This window comes from Equus caballus, chromosome 21 (genome assembly GCF_041296265.1).
Source record: "Equus caballus isolate H_3958 breed thoroughbred chromosome 21, TB-T2T, whole genome shotgun sequence".
NCBI classification, from domain to species: Eukaryota; Metazoa; Chordata; class Mammalia; order Perissodactyla; family Equidae; genus Equus; species Equus caballus.
Window position 1 is genome coordinate 60,321,122 of NC_091704.1, and position 18,924 is coordinate 60,340,045.

The 18,924-nt window shown below is 46.1% G+C and overlaps 1 protein-coding gene across 2 annotated transcripts in view; it reads left to right on the forward strand.

The window, feature by feature from the left end:
* Positions 1-18,924, forward strand: part of ANKH (ANKH inorganic pyrophosphate transport regulator) — a 139,664-nt gene that overhangs the window by 98,733 nt on the left and 22,007 nt on the right. For both annotated transcript variants that reach the window (XM_001499859.7, XM_070246025.1), the window contains exons 5-8: positions 2,063-2,233; positions 4,009-4,143; positions 6,536-6,628; positions 10,526-10,621. In XM_001499859.7, the coding sequence (XP_001499909.3) occupies positions 2,063-2,233; positions 4,009-4,143; positions 6,536-6,628; positions 10,526-10,621 (495 nt within the window). The remainder of the gene's footprint in view (positions 1-2,062; positions 2,234-4,008; positions 4,144-6,535; positions 6,629-10,525; positions 10,622-18,924) is intronic.

The window sequence follows — 18,924 nt, forward strand, 5'->3', positions numbered from 1 at the left end:
TCGGTGGCCGGGGGTTCGCCCATTCTGATCCCAGGTGTGGACATGGCACCGCTTGGCAAAAGCCATGCTCTGCTAGGTGTCCCACATAAAAGTTGAGGGAGATGGGCATGTATGTTAGCTCAGGGCCAGTCTTCCTCGGCAAAAAGAGGAGGATTGGCAGCAGATGTTATCTCAGGGTTAATCTTCCTCAAAAAAAAAAAAAAGAAAGAAAAAAGAAAAATACAGAAGAGCCTGAGAAAATCTTCACTTTGGCCTGGGGAGCACTATTGGCTGAACATCCTGCCCTCCCTCCAGCCCACCGTAGCCTACTCTGCAAATCAGGCCATCTTCTTGTCAGCTCCACACCTGCTCCTCTTTTGTCCATGTCTCTCTTTTCCTTCGAGTCCTGATTCTCCTCCTTAGTCCTCTTCATCCTGCATAGCTGTTCTGAAGCCTGGGAGTCTTCCTGGACTTGGCAGGGGAGGGGTTGGTCTTCACTGATCCATTTTTCATACGAGTTTTCAGTCTCTAACATGATCATCTTAGTGTACACTGTAGGTTTGTTTATGTCAAATGTTAAGCTTGCTGCAGACGTACTAATCTGGGTTTGCATATTAAGGTACCTTAGAGGCCTCTAATTAGTTAGAGAAATAAATGGGCATCTTGGCTCCATCACAAAACTCTTCAATCTTCTGTTCCAAACACAGTGTGTTCTTAACACGTCTTCCCCCAGCCGGTCTCCAGATCCTTGACTTAATACAGTGCACTTGTTCTCCTTGGACGCAACAGGCATGGAGACAGTTCTGGCATCTTTGCTTCCATCACTGGGCTCCGCTGTATCCTCAGGGAGTGTGAGGGGGAGCGCCACACAACTTGCGTCCACTCACGTTGTCCATGCTCCGGGCAGCCTGGTTGTGTCCATGCACCCAAGCAGTGCCTCTGTCCTCTGTATCCCCCTGAGGATGCCTATGACAGGGTCTGTCTCATTTGCTGGGTTTGAGAATGACAGCCAGGCACAAGTGTCAGTCTATGCTCTGAGCAAACCTCCTCTGGCATCTAATACTTTTATTCCCTTCAGAAGAATCTCTCTGGATGACCCTGCTTTCCTGTGTTCCCTGCAGCAATGGAATGTACTTATTTAATGACTCTCCAGCCTCTTTTTCAACTTTCTGTCATCACTGATGTTTTGATAATGCAGTGATCAAGATAAGCCTCCTTTGGTCAGGATCACTCAGTGGTATATTTTAAACGCCTGTCTATCGGTCCATGGATATTTGGCTATGAAAGTCGATGTAGCTCAGAGAATATCCCCCCTCCCCACCAGCCTGCTTTTGCACTCAGTACGCCTCAGTGTCTTCTGAATGTGTAAATCCCAGGGGGACTCTGGACAGATGCTGGGCTGATTCTCTGATTTTTGCAGGACAGGAGGTCAAATACATTGTTAAATTTGCTTTAGAGACTATACCGTTCAATTGAAATTGACACTTCATTATTTCAATCCCTCTTGACTATGTATTTTTTTTGACCTGGTCTACTTTTAAAAGTTAATATCTTAAGTTTTAATTTAGCTTGTTTTATAATAATTAACGTTGGTGCTTTTTGCAGCATTTTTAGTGAATTCCATCTTATAAATGTTAATGTCCATTTTTCTGTATCCCATCGTTGATCACTGCTGTCATTTCTTTTGTGGAAGGTAATTTAGGTCCTCAGGTGTGGATTTCATGTGCTCATCAGTATCCAGCCTCAAGAGGGAAAAACTTTTCTGCATATTTCAGGGTCTGAGGAGCCAAAGTTTCTAGATATTTTTTAATGATAACCTTAGCCAGATGTGCAGTCGTGTTAAAATAATCTTACTGGTGGATATAACAAAATGATCATGTGCTCTTCCAGTGAATGTCAAATGAGCCTGCATTCTACAAGAGCCGCATGGAGCTATAGCCCAAGTTTCTGTTCTCTTTCTCATCAACGTGCAGGTTTTCGCTCAGAGGTCTTGTCTCGTCCAGGTGCAAGAGGTCAGGCTGCTCTCCTGTTGATTGGTTCTGTTGTCTGCTCTCTAACTTGTTCTTGTTTTTCCATCTCTCAGGTCGTTTTTGTAGCCATTTTGCTTCACAGTCATCTGGAATGCCGAGAGCCTCTGCTTATCCCAATCCTTTCCTTGTACATGGGCGCCCTCGTGCGCTGCACCACACTGTGCCTGGGCTACTACAAGAACATCCACGACATCATCCCCGACAGGAGCGGACCAGAGCTGGGGGTAGGTCCTCAGAACTCAGCAACAGCCTGTCTGTACATTCAAGTGGAATAAAGTTTTACCCCACCCCTATGTGAAATGAGAAATCAATATCATCAGCACACACTCTAGGAGTCATACCCAAAAACCAGGTGCTAAGTGGTGTCCACAGAGAAGGGCAGTTGGAGAATTAATGAATACTGGAGATGGAAGAGGTCTTAGAGGTCTCTGTCTAGCCTCCTTATCTCCATAGGAGGAGACTGAGGCACAGTGAGTCACGTCAGGCTGACGAGTAGATACAACATTTATGGTTCTTCTTGCTCTCTATTGTCAAAAATAAGTTTTCTATAAGTCAACAAAGATTTTAGGACCGATGATTTCTTTGAATTCACATTTGATTATTTTTAACTTCACAGCAGGGATCTAAGCTTTGTTCATATTTTCTGTGCTGGCCGATCACAATTGCTCATTCGGGTACCTTCTGTGGAGTGAGTAGAGCTTTTAGGTACCACAGGGTGATGCAGAAAATTTTAAGATGTGGTCTCCACCCTCCAGCAGCTTTTGGCAGACAAGACCAAGACAGAAGCAACAGTTAGACATGAATCCAAGACACACGTAGACTGCAGTGAGAACACAAGAGCCCTTGGAGCTGGAAGGAAGATAGTGACGTGGTCTAAGAAGCCTCCTTGATGGAGGCAGAGCTTGGCCAGTGCATCAAAAGTAGAATAAGATGCAAACAAGGTATAACCTTACGCAAGTGACCAGAGCATCCTTTTCACCATAAGTATAAGCAGTATCTGATTTATATCATATGTATGCTAATCTTTTCTACCCTTGGGTATTAGGTATCACTTGGGTTTGTTTCCATCTAGCTGTAAGGCAGATATGCATGATTATATCTGAATAAATCACCACACTTCACCCCCCTGATCCCACCATTGACCACATGCTACTTTAGTCAGAGCAATAATTGTATTGACCACTTACTTCAATTCAAGGTCAGGCCACCAATAAAATCCGATCTAGTTATTTCCATCACTAGGACAACCACATCATGTTGGTCTTGATGATAAAAATCTCTCTCGTAACATTCAGCCACCAGCAAAGGGAAATAAATTAAGGTGCCCGAGATGGTTCCATGATGGAACTCTTACCCTCATGAAGAATCAAAACCACAGTTAAATAATGAAAGCCAGGCTTTAAAGATAGCACACATCTTTCTTGTAGAATTCTTCACAAATCACCTTTTATCATGCTTTTATTTTGCTTCTGCTTCTGAACATGTACATGACTTCTTTTGGAGCTTTGAGGATAAGAACCTATGTAGTACATTTGTACAATGCCCAAGTAATTAGGCACATTTGTGAGCTGACTGATTCCAACACAAATTATAATAATTCTTTACTTCTAAGAGTTACCTCTTACTGACCTGGCTTCAAGCCAGTCAGTTCGATGATTTAAACAAAAACTAATTTCCAACCTGTTTCTCAGACCATGGAGCTGGGTTGTGCCTTGGTTAGAGTTGCCCTTTTTGGAAAACAATTGTTTGGATCCATCAAGCTTAAATGTATGTTTTGATTTCACAGTAGCTTTCTAACTGTTCGAGTTAATTTCTAACAAGACTGTACATTTTATTTTAATTCAACTTGGCTTGTCTACAAAGACTTTTCCCTGTATTATTTTTAAGTATAGCGAATTGACTCATGACTGACATCAAAAGGAAAGGCTTTGGCTCTGAATTGGTTTTTCTCTTCTGCTTCTCAAGTTTAGTGAACTTCTATCTCCATTTCTTGATGCAGGGAGATGCAACAGTAAGAAAGATGCTGAGCTTCTGGTGGCCTTTGGCTCTCATCTTGGCTACACAGAGGATCAGTAGGCCTATTGTCAACCTATTTGTTTCCCGGGACCTTGGTGGCAGTTCTGCAGCTACAGAGGTAGGACAGTTTCTGGGGATGTGGACACCCACAGTACATTGTAAAGAATGGGGGCAAGGGAGGTGGATTACAAATTTGTTTCCAATTCATCTTCAGAGCTCAAGTAATTCTGTGATATTAAATTATGTGATGCATTCACAGTAGGAAGCCATGAGGCTCTCATTCAGTGACTTATAATCATGTAATTTTGTATCTTTGTGAGTATGGAAGAGAACATCTCACTCATCCTTCTCATTGACCAGATGAAGAAACTGAGGCAAGGGCACAGGTTAAGGACATAAAACCAGCAAGAAGCTGAGCTAGTATTAGAACCCAGATTTTCTTTCATCCACCCAATGGCCTTTCCATTATTCCATGGAGTCAGCATGATGCCTCTTCATTGTAGTTGCAGAGGACAGTGGAATATGCCATAGGGCACCAGCAAAAGTGAAAATACCCAGAAGAGGAAGGGCCAATGCCTCCATTTTGTTTTGTTTTTGTTTTTGTTTTTTTGTGAGAAAGATTGGACCTGAGCTAACATCTGTGCCAGTCTACCTCTATTTTATGTGGGATGTCACCACAGCATGGCTTGACGAGTGGTGCTAGGTCCGTGCCTGGAATCTGAACCTGCGAACCCCGGGCTGCTGAGGCGTAGCTCACAAATTTGACCTCTAGGCCACCAGACCAGCCCCTGATGCCTCTATTTTGACCCACTACTCTCACCTCTTCCTTCTTCTCCCTCCTGCACATACCACCCAACCCGTCATGGCTTTCTGTGCTCTTGGGCAATCTGCCCTCCTCCAAATGAGGATCTCCATCATTTACTCACTCAACTCCAGAAATTTATCTGGAAACTGGCAGCTACTCCAAAGAAAGAGTTGAATCATTTTTTCCATCTTTCAAGTAAGATATGAACAAATGGAATTACTTCATTTGTTTCCTCCTCCGCTGCCCTCTGGAGAATTAATTCTGACTCTGGAACTGCTGATCTTTCAGGAAGGCTGGTGGCTGCTCATTAGGGACTCCTGTTTACACATTGCCCTTGACTGCACTGTCAGCATATCTCCAGCCTGGGGTCTCCTGCCAGTTTCCGTGTCCTGGGAAGCAGCTCACGTTGGCTTAGAAAGAGAAGCACATAAATCATGAGCAGAATGCTTCCTCCTGCCTCAGTTTGTTCCCGGATTTTATTTTTTGACTCCTGAATATCATCTCGGGTGGCTTCTGTAACACCGCAGCTTTTTTACTTACATACTTGAGTTTATGTTGCCCTGTCAAAGGTATGTGACCCCCATCACCTGTCTGCTAGAATCCCATCTTCCCCTTAAAAAAACAAAGCAAATTATGTCTTAGGAATATTTCTAAATCGATCTCAGTGGCAGAGAGACACATCATCTTGTGGGGCACAGAACTGACATTTATCCATCATCTAATGGGTTGGCATTTATGCACACTTCATCGGCTCCCAACAACACTGTGAGGTGGGTACTATTAGTCTCATGGTTCTGCTGAAGGAACAGAAAGAGGCCTGAGAGGGCTCATGGGAGGGAGGGGAGGTTTGAATCCGGGTCCACCTAACTCCAGCACTCTTTTTTGTTCCACACCACTCCTCACAGCAGTGTCTTCACCCAGCTGGGTCCTTACCTCATGTTCCTGGCATCACTATTATGTCAATTAAAATAGATGTACTTCTCCTTTACTAGCTAGTTAGGGAGTTGAACTCTGCCAAAATGTAGGGTTACGTGCTTTGTTTTCCTTTTCCTTCCTTTCCTTCACATAAGAAAAGGATCTCATTCTCATTTTTGGCTTCCTGTAAGAAATATTTATTTAGCTTCTTAAATTAAAAATCAAAATTGGGCTATCCTGATGGCACAGCTTGGAGGTGAGTTGAGTCAGGAGGCAAGTACCGTAAAGCCATCGACAAACTCATACCGCCGGCCGCCCTGAAGGACAGCCTGCAGGCGTAGAGGTGGATCCTGAGGGAAGACTATCCAGAGAGCAGAGAGGGCTCCACTTGCAATTTGAACCTCAAGAATTGGGCCAGACAAGAGGTTTGTGTTTGGCTCAAGGGAAAGAACCAAGATTCTGGAGTCTGGTGGACCTAGGTGAAAATCTTGGCTTCTCGAGCCAGTGGTCTGAGTCTATTTCTCGTTGGGTTCCTGTAAAACAAGCCGTATCCTCCTGGTCTCAGGTGCACTGCCCCGGCCCGCGCATCCCACGCCCAGGGACGCCATGGAGCGCCCTCCTCCCACTCCTGGGCCACCCTGTGGCTGGCCGATGGTTGTCACCCAGTGTGGAGTGATCTGTGAGTGGGGCTCACACCTGAGACAGTTTGCTCTGCCACGTGGCAAACGGCAGCTACTGGAGATGCTTTCCGCGGTGCTGATGCTAACTCTGCTGGCCCTTCCTCTTGCAGGCAGTGGCGATTTTGACAGCCACGTACCCTGTGGGTCACATGCCATATGGCTGGTTGACGGAAATCCGCGCTGTCTACCCTGCTTTTGACAAGGTGAGAACCTGTGCGTCGTGGTGTCTGAAACACGCTATTTAAAATTAGCGTTTGATGGACAGGGCTCTCCAACGAGGAGCACTGTGGTGTTGCTCCGTCTCGCCTCCTTCTGTAAGGCTAATGTAGCATTCGGGATGTTGAAAGTAATTTTGGAATATTTCCCTCAGAAAATCACAGAGGCAGTTGAAGCTTACCTTGATGCTGATTCTATAATGCTTCTCCAAACTGATACTCACTTTTAGGTTATTCCTGTTGAGAAACTATTTGTTTGCAAAAGGGAAGATATACTCTCAAAAATTTTTAATACATTGGATTTTGTTTCTGTGGTTTGGTTTTTTAAAATTAAACTAAGGCTTTACTGCCCTCATAGCAGATGTGAAAGTACAGACAGGAAGTTGTGTGCGTGAGCTAAAAAGCTTACGGCCATCTTCCTGTGAGCTGTGGCACGTGCACACTGAAGTTGTCCACGCCGCAGGCTTGGGTCCAGGTTGGTTTGGGTGCAGCAGACTTATTCCAGCTGAAAGGCTCTGCTGACAGCAGCTCTGTCCTCCCGCAGCTGCTGACACAGCCAAGGGAGGCACATAACCCTTCGGACCTGTAGCCTGTAGCTGGGTCGGGACTGTCCACTGCTGATCATTCAGTAAATGTCTATTTCATTAACGCTTAATTATTTGAACCTGCAGACTTTTATCCTAAAATAAATGAGTAGCAAGACAGACCCCAAAAAACAGAGTGCATAGTGTGTTCAAATGAAAAATAGAAAAGAATCACCCAGCCTGCTACTTGCACTCTTGATAGAAGACAAGTTTGGCCTCAAATTGCTATCGAGCTAGCTCAGATCCATGGCTGATACCATTTAGCTTATGCCAACAAGAGCCCTGGAAGGGGAGCAGAGGAAGCCTCTTTGCCGGGGTCCCCAGCAGATCAAGTTTGTCAGCACAGGCAGTTTGGGTTCTGGCTGGCTAAGGCTGGCCTCCCTCCTTCCTCTTTCCCCTCACCCCCACCCCGACCCCCGTGGGTGTAGGAAACCCAGGGAAGCCACACAAAGCAAGGCCAGGCCACAGGCTGCAAGCTCACCTCATTCCTTCATGTGCTACCAGCTTCTGAAATGCCCCCCTCTAAACTCTGTGGAGTGGGGGCCCAGCAGAGATTTTCTCTCCACCTGGCACCCTGACCTGAGGGCACCTCCTGAGCATCTCTGAGGCAGGGATGGAGGATCAAGTCTGAAAAGATATGGTCCACTATGGGTCCACATCCTTCTCTGCACCTGTGGCCCACAGGCAGAATTTCCACGTTAGTGTGCATGCTCATGCGAACACACACACAGACCCTCTGCTCACAGGTACCCATCCACAGCATCCCTCCACACTACCCATCCCCCATGCTACTCTTTGTATCACCATTACTTGCCTCTCTTCTCACACCCATTCTCAGCAACTCACCTCAAAATACTTCAAGGATTCCCACCATGCAGCCTAATGTGAGATAGGGTGGTGGCGTTGCCCAGAACTCTTTACTGGGCGTGGAACTTCCCCAGTAGGCTATTAGTTGGAACTACCACCTACTTCAAACATTCACTTGCAACATCAAGATGCAGAGCATCTCCTAAAAAGTGCATTTGATTCCTGCTTCACAGGCCTTTGAGAATGGACTTCAGAAGGCATGAGTCACTTACAGGAGAGAACTGATGGTCCATGTTTGAGTGGGTTTAATCCAATCTACCGACAGAAATCATTGTTTTCATTTCAAGGAACATGTGTGTCGAAGTAAATCCTAGAAAACCAAGATGGATATAAGTCTTGCTAAATGTCTAGCTCTTGGAGAATAAGATGATATAAGAAAACCTGGTGAGAATAGCAGGTACCAAGGTCAGAACCTCCTGGCTGTGAAAGTCTCCTCTGAAATTGTTTTTGGCTACCTTGAAATAATAAAACTTAACAATACTACACTATACAGTTTCCCTAGGAGCATCCAAGGAAAACATTGCCTTATTCATGATCACAGAGGTTAGCCAATACGAAAAAATTCCTTTAACGAGCATACCTCTAGCCACAAACTGGAGTTACTCAGAATCCTTTTGAAACCTCACCCATTGTTTCCAAGCATCCCACTGAGCTACTCCAAGCCATTTATATGAATGCCGTCTATTCACCCAAATCTTAGACACCTCCGTGTGGACTTCCAGAATTTGCTGCATCGACAATTGAAATCCTTAGCCTCTTTGTGGGTTCCAGCCTAAGAGATTTAAGATTTCTCGCATAACTCTGATGGTTCCAGCTAACTATTGAGCTGGGAGAGTTCTCCAGTGGTACCACATCTCTCTAATGTTCAGTTCTCATCTGCGAAAGAGTACGTTTCTAAGCAGATTGGGCACACAAAACAAAGCACAGATGCTGCTCTAATGACACATGCTCATTTATTCCAACTATACTTGCAGAAATATTTGCTATTTTAAAAACAAAAGTGCACCTGAGGGAGCTATGGCACGTTGTCGTCACCACAGGTGACGGGTGCGTTTGGAGATTGCCTGACTCTTTGCAGCCTGGCCGCCTCGTCACTCAGCCCGCCAGGGCACCGCTCTCACAGATCCCCGGGGGAGATGTCCTACTCCCTGTGATCTGCACTTTGCTATAGCAGCAGCTGCTTATTCAGAAAAGCAGATATGCTTTAGGGATTGGAATTAAGAAAATGGAAACCCGTCCATCCAGAGGTTTGTGCTGGTGGCATCTGCAGGGGGCGTGGATTAGAGAGATTGCTTTGTCCTCTGATGTAAAGGAACCATCGAGAGCTCTTTTCCGAGTGGAACCGGAAGTAGCTCTGCTTGGGGGCATCTCATTCGGCTGGATGCAGGAGCCGGGTGCTCAGGTGTTGTTTTTGTTAGTCAGCGCTGGGACTAATTGGCTCCATAACAAGGCGGGGGTTATTTTCTCTGCTGGTTGTCGCCCATTTTTATTGGGTAATGGGCATTCATGGCAGTGACGCCAGGATAGCTTCAGCAGAGCCTCAGATTCAGGGATATATAAGAGGACATCGGAGCCATCTGCATTATGCGCTTAAAATTCAATGTAACAAAGGCTGTTTGAGCACCTTCTATACTCAGGAAGGATTGTGCCAAGTTGCAGGAGCTGAAGAGATGGGTGAGACACTCAGTCCCTGATCTCAGAGAGTGAGCCCACCTCACAGGGGCTTTGACACAGGCCCCCTGAATACAGACCAGGATGCCCTACATGCCTGTAGAGAGCTCCAGGGTGATCAGCGTACAGGAACAGGGACCCTGGAGCAGTTTGGAGGTACGAGATCTGAGAGACTTTAAGGCACAGATGGGCTGTGAAAACGATGGGCCGTGAAGAGAAGGGTGTTTGTGACAATCAGAAGACCCAACGAGAGAAGAAGACACAAAAGCCCAGAAATGTGAAAGCTCCAAGTGTGTTGGGAGAGAGCAAAGGGTTCCCTCTGGGATAAAAGTCCAGCACCGGGTCTGGGTCAGGGCAGCAGGCCTTGGATGCCCAGTCAAACTTATAGTCCATTTGCGGGGAGGAGAGGGCCCCGTAGGTCACTGAGCAGGGCCTCGGCACTCAGGGACATGCCCATGGTGGCCAGGAAGGGAGTGCACCAGCTGAGGCCCTGGACTAGGCTGGGTGGGCGCCAAGCACCAAGGGGAGGGGACTGATTCAGGAGATACTGCCAGGCATTCAGTGTGGAGCTTCCACTGGTTAATGTTCACGTCCAGAAACCTGACAGCTGTCTGAGAGACACTCAAAGTGCCAGCCGTCTTCCAAGCTGTCCCTTGACATCTATACTTACGACGCAATCATGTAAAACAGAAACGAGATGCATGTGTGGTCAGCCGAGGATAAGCTGGAGCCCAGTCACCATCGTCCTTTTCTTTCCCTCTAGAATAATCCCAGCAATAAGCTGGTCAGCACAAGCAACACAGTCACAGCAGCCCACATCAAGAAGTTCACGTTTGTCTGCATGGCCTTATCGCTGACGGTAAGAGAGACCAACACACACCGCTCTCTCTCTCTCTTTTTGTTTTCAGAAATAGGGAAACAGTCATTTTGAAGGGAGTGGTCTGGTATTGCATAATGTGATGCTATGCTAGATTAATTAACAACCTCTTCAAAACATTTTCTTCCCAAAATATGAACCACTGTTATTCGAGGAGGTCACTGAATCTAAGAATAAAGGGTCAGTGTTTCTTGGGACTTCTTAAATACTGAAGAAAAACAGACTTTGTCTTTAAATTTAATAATACTCATCTTACTGAATAATTTCCAGCCTGTTTTTAAACATCCAGAGTTAACTCTGCAACCGTCCCTGTCCCTTTTCCAAATTTAATTGGAGATATTTCCGTTTCCGATAAAAGTTCCTTTCCTAATTACGTTTATGCTGATGTAGCCACTTATTTCTTCATCATTTAACACATAGTTATCGAACACCTACTACATCCCAAGCCTTGGGCCATCTTCGAGGATACACCTGTGAACATGTGGATAACACGGCACCATTGACAGTGCCGTCGGTGGCTCTGTGCACAGCCTTCAATAAACAGCACCATCCTTCCTTTATCCACTCCCATGAGTAATTCACATGGGCAAGATCATATTCAAAAGCCATGGAGAAAATACATGCTCTATAACCCAAAGCACATGGTATATAATTTAAGTTTGTTTATAACATTTATAAACACCCTTATGTTGTAGACTGCGCCCTTTGGATTCTAAAGATGGAGATCAGAAGAAGAAAAAAAGAAATATGGGTCTTTTGAACTCAGTTCAGTTTTCCTTGTTTGTTGTTGTGACCACACATTTCCTACCAGATCCTGTAGAAATTCTCTGTTTATATGGTACAGTGTAAGCATGGTGCAGGAGTGCCTGGGTGTCTGCAGTTCCCATCCTAATGGCCAATCACGAGGACCTGAGCAGTAAAATGTGTTGGGTCATGCTGATGACAGGAACACGGGAACTGTTGTCCTTCCTACTAGGATCACAAGAACCATTTAGCTTGATGTGTCCTAGTATAAGCCCTTTAAAATCAAGCCCTACATATGTTTTAAACTTTTAATGGATATTTTTTCAAGCCCACAGCTTAATATTTAATCCAATGATCCAACACCTGCATAGATTGTAATAAGGGCAACACAAGACAAATAGCCCATCACATAACACCTCTGACACCCGAGTCATGACCTTGTGTCCTCAGCTGCCCGTTACCCCACCCTCTCGCCAGTCCGTCCTTCACGCAGCTGGGCCCCACCTCACCAGGGAGGAATTGCTGATCGCGTCAGGACAAGTTACCCCAGGCAACTCTGCTCCCCTGTTTGCATTATTTCTCTCTATGGTGTGTAAGTTTTTCCATAGTTCCATAAATATTAACAAAACCCTGAACAACCTTGAAACTGTCTTAAGAGTATTTTAGGAAAAACAGAGAAGGTTTCTATTCCAGGAACAGACCTCAGCTTTTGGAGACTGTGTTAAATGACTGGAAGTTGCAAGTTGAGTTGATTTGGATGCCAGATTCTGTGACTTGGACTTCACGCGCATGGAAAGCTAGAAGCTTTGGGTTGTTGCTGGCTCTGCATTCTGGGGTCAGACTTCCTCCATCTCCTTTGCTCCACTTAAACATCTTCCCACAGCTCCAGTTGAGTCCCACGGAGAACTTTACCAGATTGACTTTCAGGATATTCCTTTTCTCCTTCAGCTCACGGGCAATACTCTGGACCTCTAAAACAAGAGCAATGGGTTTATTTGAAATGATAACTACTTAAGATCTAGCAAAATGCTTTGATTTCCCATGTAGAGGTTTTGTTGAATTATTCCAATCCTAGATCTAAAAACCATCTGTAACTAGAAGTATCTCAGGGTAGATTTTCACCATAGAAACTGAGACTCAGAATCCTTTGTTGGAAAGGAACTTGAGGTTGAACTAGTCAAAACCCATAGTTTTTTAGAAAGGAAATGACTCAGAGAGGAGAGGTGACTTGCCCAAGTACCCAGTATTGGAACCAGCTAGAAGCCAGCCTTCCAGGCTTGTTCTCCAGGGCCCTTTCCTCTGAACTGCACTGTTTCAGCCAGTAGGCCGTCTGGCCCTGAGGCCTCCAGACTGGAGCACTTGCTGCTGTGCTTGAAAGGGGGGTTTCTTCAACACAAAAAACAGTAGTATTTGAGTGTGCAGTGTATGAGCTGTCTCACCTACATTCTTCTGATCACGGTTCAGCCGGTTGGTCCGAGATCTTGGCTAGAGAAATTGTCATTAAAAGATGCGTAGAAAAAAATGCAACCGTTGGGTTTTTTCCCTACGTTAGATGTTCAGCTGTCACTATAATATGTACATACCTTTTCATTGTCATTTCTCATAGTCCTTCTTTACATCTGTTGCCCCTTGTAGGCTCTGAACTTCCCCAAGGCAGGGGATGTACTTAGTCATCTTTTATCCCCAGGCCCTAGCATCCTGCCTGACACAGAAGGTGCATAATAAACAGTTAATAAACATGTGAATTAGTTAATTCTTAACGATGAGATACGGATCAGAAATGGCACCACCAATGGCAACCCCCCACCCCACCATGAGCGACAATCTCCTTATTTATACAGTTTACCCTATTTTCAAAGCTTTTCAGAGGTCCTTTGCTCTCTTGACTATTTTCTTTTTTTTTTAATTTTAAAACTTCTTAGCGTCATGAAATTAACATAGCAGAGGTCATTGAAACATGCGAGAGCAGCTCACTTGGTGTTTATTCCAGTAGATGATATAACATAGAAAGTGCGAGCTTTTGGTGGTTCCACAGCTTTCTCTGGATCACCTAGGATTCGAGCACTTTCCCGTGTCCAGCTCCTTGGGGCAAACTAGCTTTTCTCCCTGGGTCTTTCAGAAGAGCTCACCCACAGATCCTGTGGACGCTCAATGACCCACCGATGCTAACTGCTTTTCAAAGGAAAACGGGTACTGTCCAGAACGAAAATTCCTCTTCCCATCAGAATGGGCTCGCTCTTCAGGCCCTGACATTTTGGGTTCAGCATCTGCCTTGGATCCGGCTGCGTCACTTTTGACAGTTCATAAGAGACTAATAGGCTACAATGCACATATTTATTTATTTATTTATTTATTTTCTAGTATAGATTTTCAATTTAAATTTAGAGTATCTATCCTACTCCAAAAGTTGGTTCTTTCCTCAGACTTTTATCCAGGAGTCTCTTTGAGACACTGGGCTTCAAGAAAAGCAGCAGACATCTTCTGCCCAATTGGAAGAGCAGGTGGATTTAGGAGGAGTGTAGGGTGGAGAAGTAGGAGTATTTTCCTGCTAGCGTCTTGCTCCCCTTCAGGGATGCCTTTAGTTAGGCATGCTCGGCGCAGTGCTGACTGACTTCTTCAGACCATCTGATGGGAGGGAGGGGGAGCAAAGGGGGAGCTTTAGTTGATCCAAAAATGAGCTTCATAATGGGAGAATTGTCAGATAAAAATTAATCCCCTCACTAGCAACAAAGGAGCAGATATAATGCAAACTAGGGTTAGCAAGGTGAGTGCAGCCTGACAAGCTGCTGTGTGGCGTGAAGCATCACACAGTTGGAAAATAGATACAGTTGACGTTGATTTGGAAGAACAGCTTCTGATGGCTTGCTGCATCATGGAAGCTTGCAGCACTGGCCACGCAGAGGAGAAAACGGAGGCAACCAGCAATCAGAGCTGCGCAGGAGGCAGGAGCACAGAGAGCAAGGCTGTGGCCTGTGCTGGGGGCAGAAGCAAACAGCCAGTTCTGCCCTGAACCTTCCAGTAGAGCATCATCTCCATGATGTACGTGACTGACTGTAAAGTGCAGTGATAACTCGCGTGTCGTCCAAGGCTGCGTTTCTCTAAGTAGGTGATCGTGGTGATCACAGGCGGCAGGGTGGTAGCAATAAGCTTGTGATAAGGGAGCAGGAACAGCATTCCTTCCCCTTGGGGAAAGGAACTGGTAATGCTTAAACATATAGAAACTCAGCCTTTTGCACACCCTTTGGGCTTTATCATGATTCCCTCCCTCCTGCACTCTAGATTTGGGGATAAAATAGAAACCAACAGCCAGGGGGGGATGTGTCTTTCAACAGTCCTATTGGTGAGGAAGAAGTGTCCCAAAAAGATAAGGGACCTCTCTATTCCTGGACGCCATGCCAGTTTGGTGAAACCAATGGATCAGCTTACCAAATCCACCAACCTTTCAACTTACCCCAAACGTGTAATTTTTTTAACTCTTTCTAAAAATGTTCATAGAAAATCATATTAAACAGGGAAGTTTTAACAGCTTTGAATGATTTTAGTTGACCAATTTCCATTTTGACTTCACTATGGCATTTTAAGAACATTTGGTGTTTTCTTAAGCTCCCTGCTATTCTAGCTTTGGGGAGCTGGTGCCAAGAGTGGGGCCTCTCTGCTACAAGAGAGGTGGAGAAGAATCCATGCAAAGCACAGGCTTGGCTGATGCTGAGGCCTCCCAGCCCCTTTTTACAAATGGAAATGGGCATCCGTCCAGATGGATCTTGGCAGGCAGAGCTGGCAGGGACTTTGTGCAATGAATGACCTACACGATCATGCCCAGCACCCCCTGGATGCTGAACTCGGAGAAAGTCAGGAGGGCAAGAGCAAGGATCAGGGAAAGCGGAGAGACTGGATATCAGAAAGATGGAGTAGAATGCAGGTCAGAAGAAGGAGGGGAGAGACTCTGGGTCAGAACAAGAAAGAGGAGGCTGAGAGTCAGAGAAGGATGCAGGATGACCTCAGTGGGTGCAGACAGATGGGAGAATGGGAAGGCCCCGGAGACTCCTGGAGCCCTCACAGCCCTCCAGGGCCCTGCCAGTCCTTCGAGTACAAATTGCTATAAACTTTAGAAGAGTTAAAAAGAGACAAGTTTTTAAGAAATCAGTAAATTCGACAAATTGTTGGTTGGCCAAATAGGCTTTTCCAGAGGTTGGTTTTGGTGAACTGGCCTGTTCAGGAAGCAGGTGTGGAGCATGCTTCTCACCAGCCTTCTCCAGAGCTGGCTTTGTGTTCCCAGATTCAGATTATGCTGAGGTCCTTTTAAAAAAAGTTAAAATAGGTCTTTACTCTGTATCTTTGTGAGCCTTGCTTTTGACATCAATGGGTGGTAAAAAGGGAACGTGTGAATCTGCACCCAATCCTGAGTCTTCTTTTCTGATTGTTATGGGTTGAATTAAGTCCTAACCCCCAGTACCTCAGAATGGGGCCTTATGTGGAAACAGGGTTGGGATGAGGTCTCGGCGGGTGAGTAAGGTGGACCCCTGATGCAATATGACTGGTGTTCTTGTAAGAGGGGGAAGTGTGGACACAGAAGCACCCTGGGAGAATGCCCCGTGAGGACTGGGAGCCAGACCCTTCCCTGGAGCCTTCGCAGGGAGCGCGGCCCTGCCAACGGTCTGCTCTGGACTCCAGACCTGTGAGACAGTAACTGTCTGTTGTTGTAAGCCACACAATTTGTGGGACTTTGTTACAGCAGCCCAAGCAACCTCAAACATCGATGTTTCTGAAAGAAAGGGATCTTCTTGTCATCATTTAAGGCCGTATGGATTGACTAACCAGACCTAACTATTCAGCTGACTGACTTCCTTTTTAAATTCTCCATTTAGTGATTCCGTAAGACATCTCTATTATATTATTTCCAGATTCTCCACGTGAGAATCTGAGTGTAGGATTTGCTTAGAAACATTTTTGCAGGTCCGCATTATGCCTGAATTTATGCGCTTAATTATATCTTTGCTGATGGGTTTTGTGTGTGTGGAGGGGAAGTTATTGGCATCATAGCATCCACTGTTCGGTTCAGGTTACTTTGCTTTTTGGTTGTATTTTGCTTCCCATTAGTTGAATAACCCAGTGTGTCTCAACCAGGCCCTTGCAGAACCCACTGTCACTACTAACACTGAAAAGCCAAAACACGTCCCCAATTTTCAGGGAACAAATTAAGTTGCTAATATTTTATCCATTTGTATCTGTCCCCTCAAATTGTCTCATAACCTTGGTCCCTTCTACTGTTTCCCACTTGAGCCTTATAAATGGTATCAGATTTGGCACAAAATGATAAAAATTACATAGCTTCAGTTGAACGTGTCAGTACACACCTGCATTCCACAAAGAATACGTGCGGGGCTGCCACCTGAACCAGGTAGAGACCCACGGGGAAGACACTGTATCCTTCCCCAGGGCCTGCTGGAGAGTCCTGAGTCCCACTTAGGGAAGTTAAGGGTGATTGTGGATCCTGCACGTGCAAAGTGCTGCCAGGCCACAGTCTCATATCGAAGATGTGGTTCCCAGGCTCCACCCCAGGCTCTTCTGGTGCAAAAGCGGATTTATCGGAGGGAGATGGCGGTCACGACTGCTGTTCCACACAATGGCAAAGTAACTCAGTGGGGATTAAATCCTAGACTTCCCGGAATTATATTCTATGATTCTCTGTGGCTTTTTTAAAAATCATTTTTATTAGTCTCAGCTTAAAGGCAGAACCAGTCTGGGGAGCATTTTTCCCAGTGGGCACGTTGCAGTGTGTAGCACCCAGACGCCAGCTTGATCAGGTGCACAGTCCGCGCCCTTCCAACGGTAATCACGGTGAGACGTGTGGACCAAAGGCTGTGGTATCCGAGGCTTCTCGGGTTTCCAGTGTCAGCAGCTGCTCATGCACTCCCAGGTGCTCTGGGCCCTGAACACGAGCACCTTCCTGGTGGCCTGAAACTCCTGACGTCCTCTTGACTTACACTGATACAACATCGGGAGTCCAGCAAAGCCCATGCAAAACATCTCATTTTTTGCAAATTATCTCAAGAAACACCAGATAGATGAAGCAGTGTGGAAATGAGCACAGTGAGGACATAAAACACAGATTGATATGCTCAATGGTCATTTTGTATGTTTAATGAAGCCGGAGACCACTGGGGACCCAGGAACAAAGGAAAACAATCAGAAACCACTGGTCCCACGGAGGTGGTTCCTGGTTTACCTCTCCCAGCACTGAGGTGTCTCCTGCACCTGCAGGTAGGCTCAGAAGGTGACCTGGAAAGTAAAGTTGCTGTTAGCCATGGCCTTTGCTCAAAACGTGCTGTATCTTAAAAAGTTTATTACTGCATTCCAGCTCTGGGTCCGACAGCCCACTGGTTCAGGCACAGTGAAAAAAACACGTTTGCATTGTGCCACGAGATTCTTCTGGGGGTCCTTTCGTACCTTTGAGCCCAGGGCGAGCCTGGAGGAACCACAATGTGATGCTGAGAAAAAGCACGTGTGGCAATCATGGCGCCTGGAACACCTCCTTGCCATGAAGCCAGTGCCCAACCGGTTTCAAGGGCCTGTCATCCATCCTCCCTGAGAGATGGCTCTTAACCCATGTGGCTGGAGATTGAATTGGCGCTTACCAAAACAAAACCAAAGAAGCTTCCAGAGAGCCATGGTACGCAGGCTGGGGCTTCCCCCTCTGAATTGGAGACAGGTTCGGAGGCCCTGAATGGCCATGGGGCTCTCGTGGCACTTCACTGCCCTCTTCGTGGTTTCTGATTTAAGAGGTGGGGGAAGGGGTCAAGGGAAGAGATTCAGCTCAAGCTTGAATGCAGGGCCACACAGCAGGAGGCTAATGGATGCAGGCCCTGAAGCCACAGGGCCTGGGTTCGAGTCCTGGCTCCACCACTCACCACCAGGGTGGCTTTGGGAAGGTCACTGAGAACTGTAAGCCTCCACTTCTCCAGCTGCCACACAGGCATGCTAAGAACACCCACCTTATAAGACTTGTCAAAGGGATAATGGCTTAGCATGGTGCCTGGCATGCTGCAAGCAAAGAATGCCAGCTCTCGTTATCGGGCAATCCCCAAACGCATAGGATTCCCTGGGACTTTTTTTTCTTTTAGTGTTTTAAAATCTCAGTCTTTTGATAGATTTATACATACCTTCTATAGGTGGACCTCATGCATATACCGTTTTTCTCCCGGAGGCTTGGGAAAGCTCTTCAGATGTCCCGTGTGCCCTCCTTTTTATAGCCTCCAATCCCAGTGCAGCCAGTGTGCACTCCAGCCTTCAGTTGTCTTGCTAATCCAGAGATGTCAGTTCCTCACAGGCTGCAGGGAGCACAGAAAGAGGAGTTGATATTTCCTCTGACCTAGACATCCAATCGCTGTACATACCAACCAAAGCTTAGAAATGCCAGTGAGGAAAGACTTCAAGCCACGCTTATGTGCATTGCCAGAATTATCTAAAGCCTGGGCAATGGAACAGACGCTTTCAGGGGGTTGATGATGCCTGGGGATTCTCAGTTTATAGCACAGCACCCC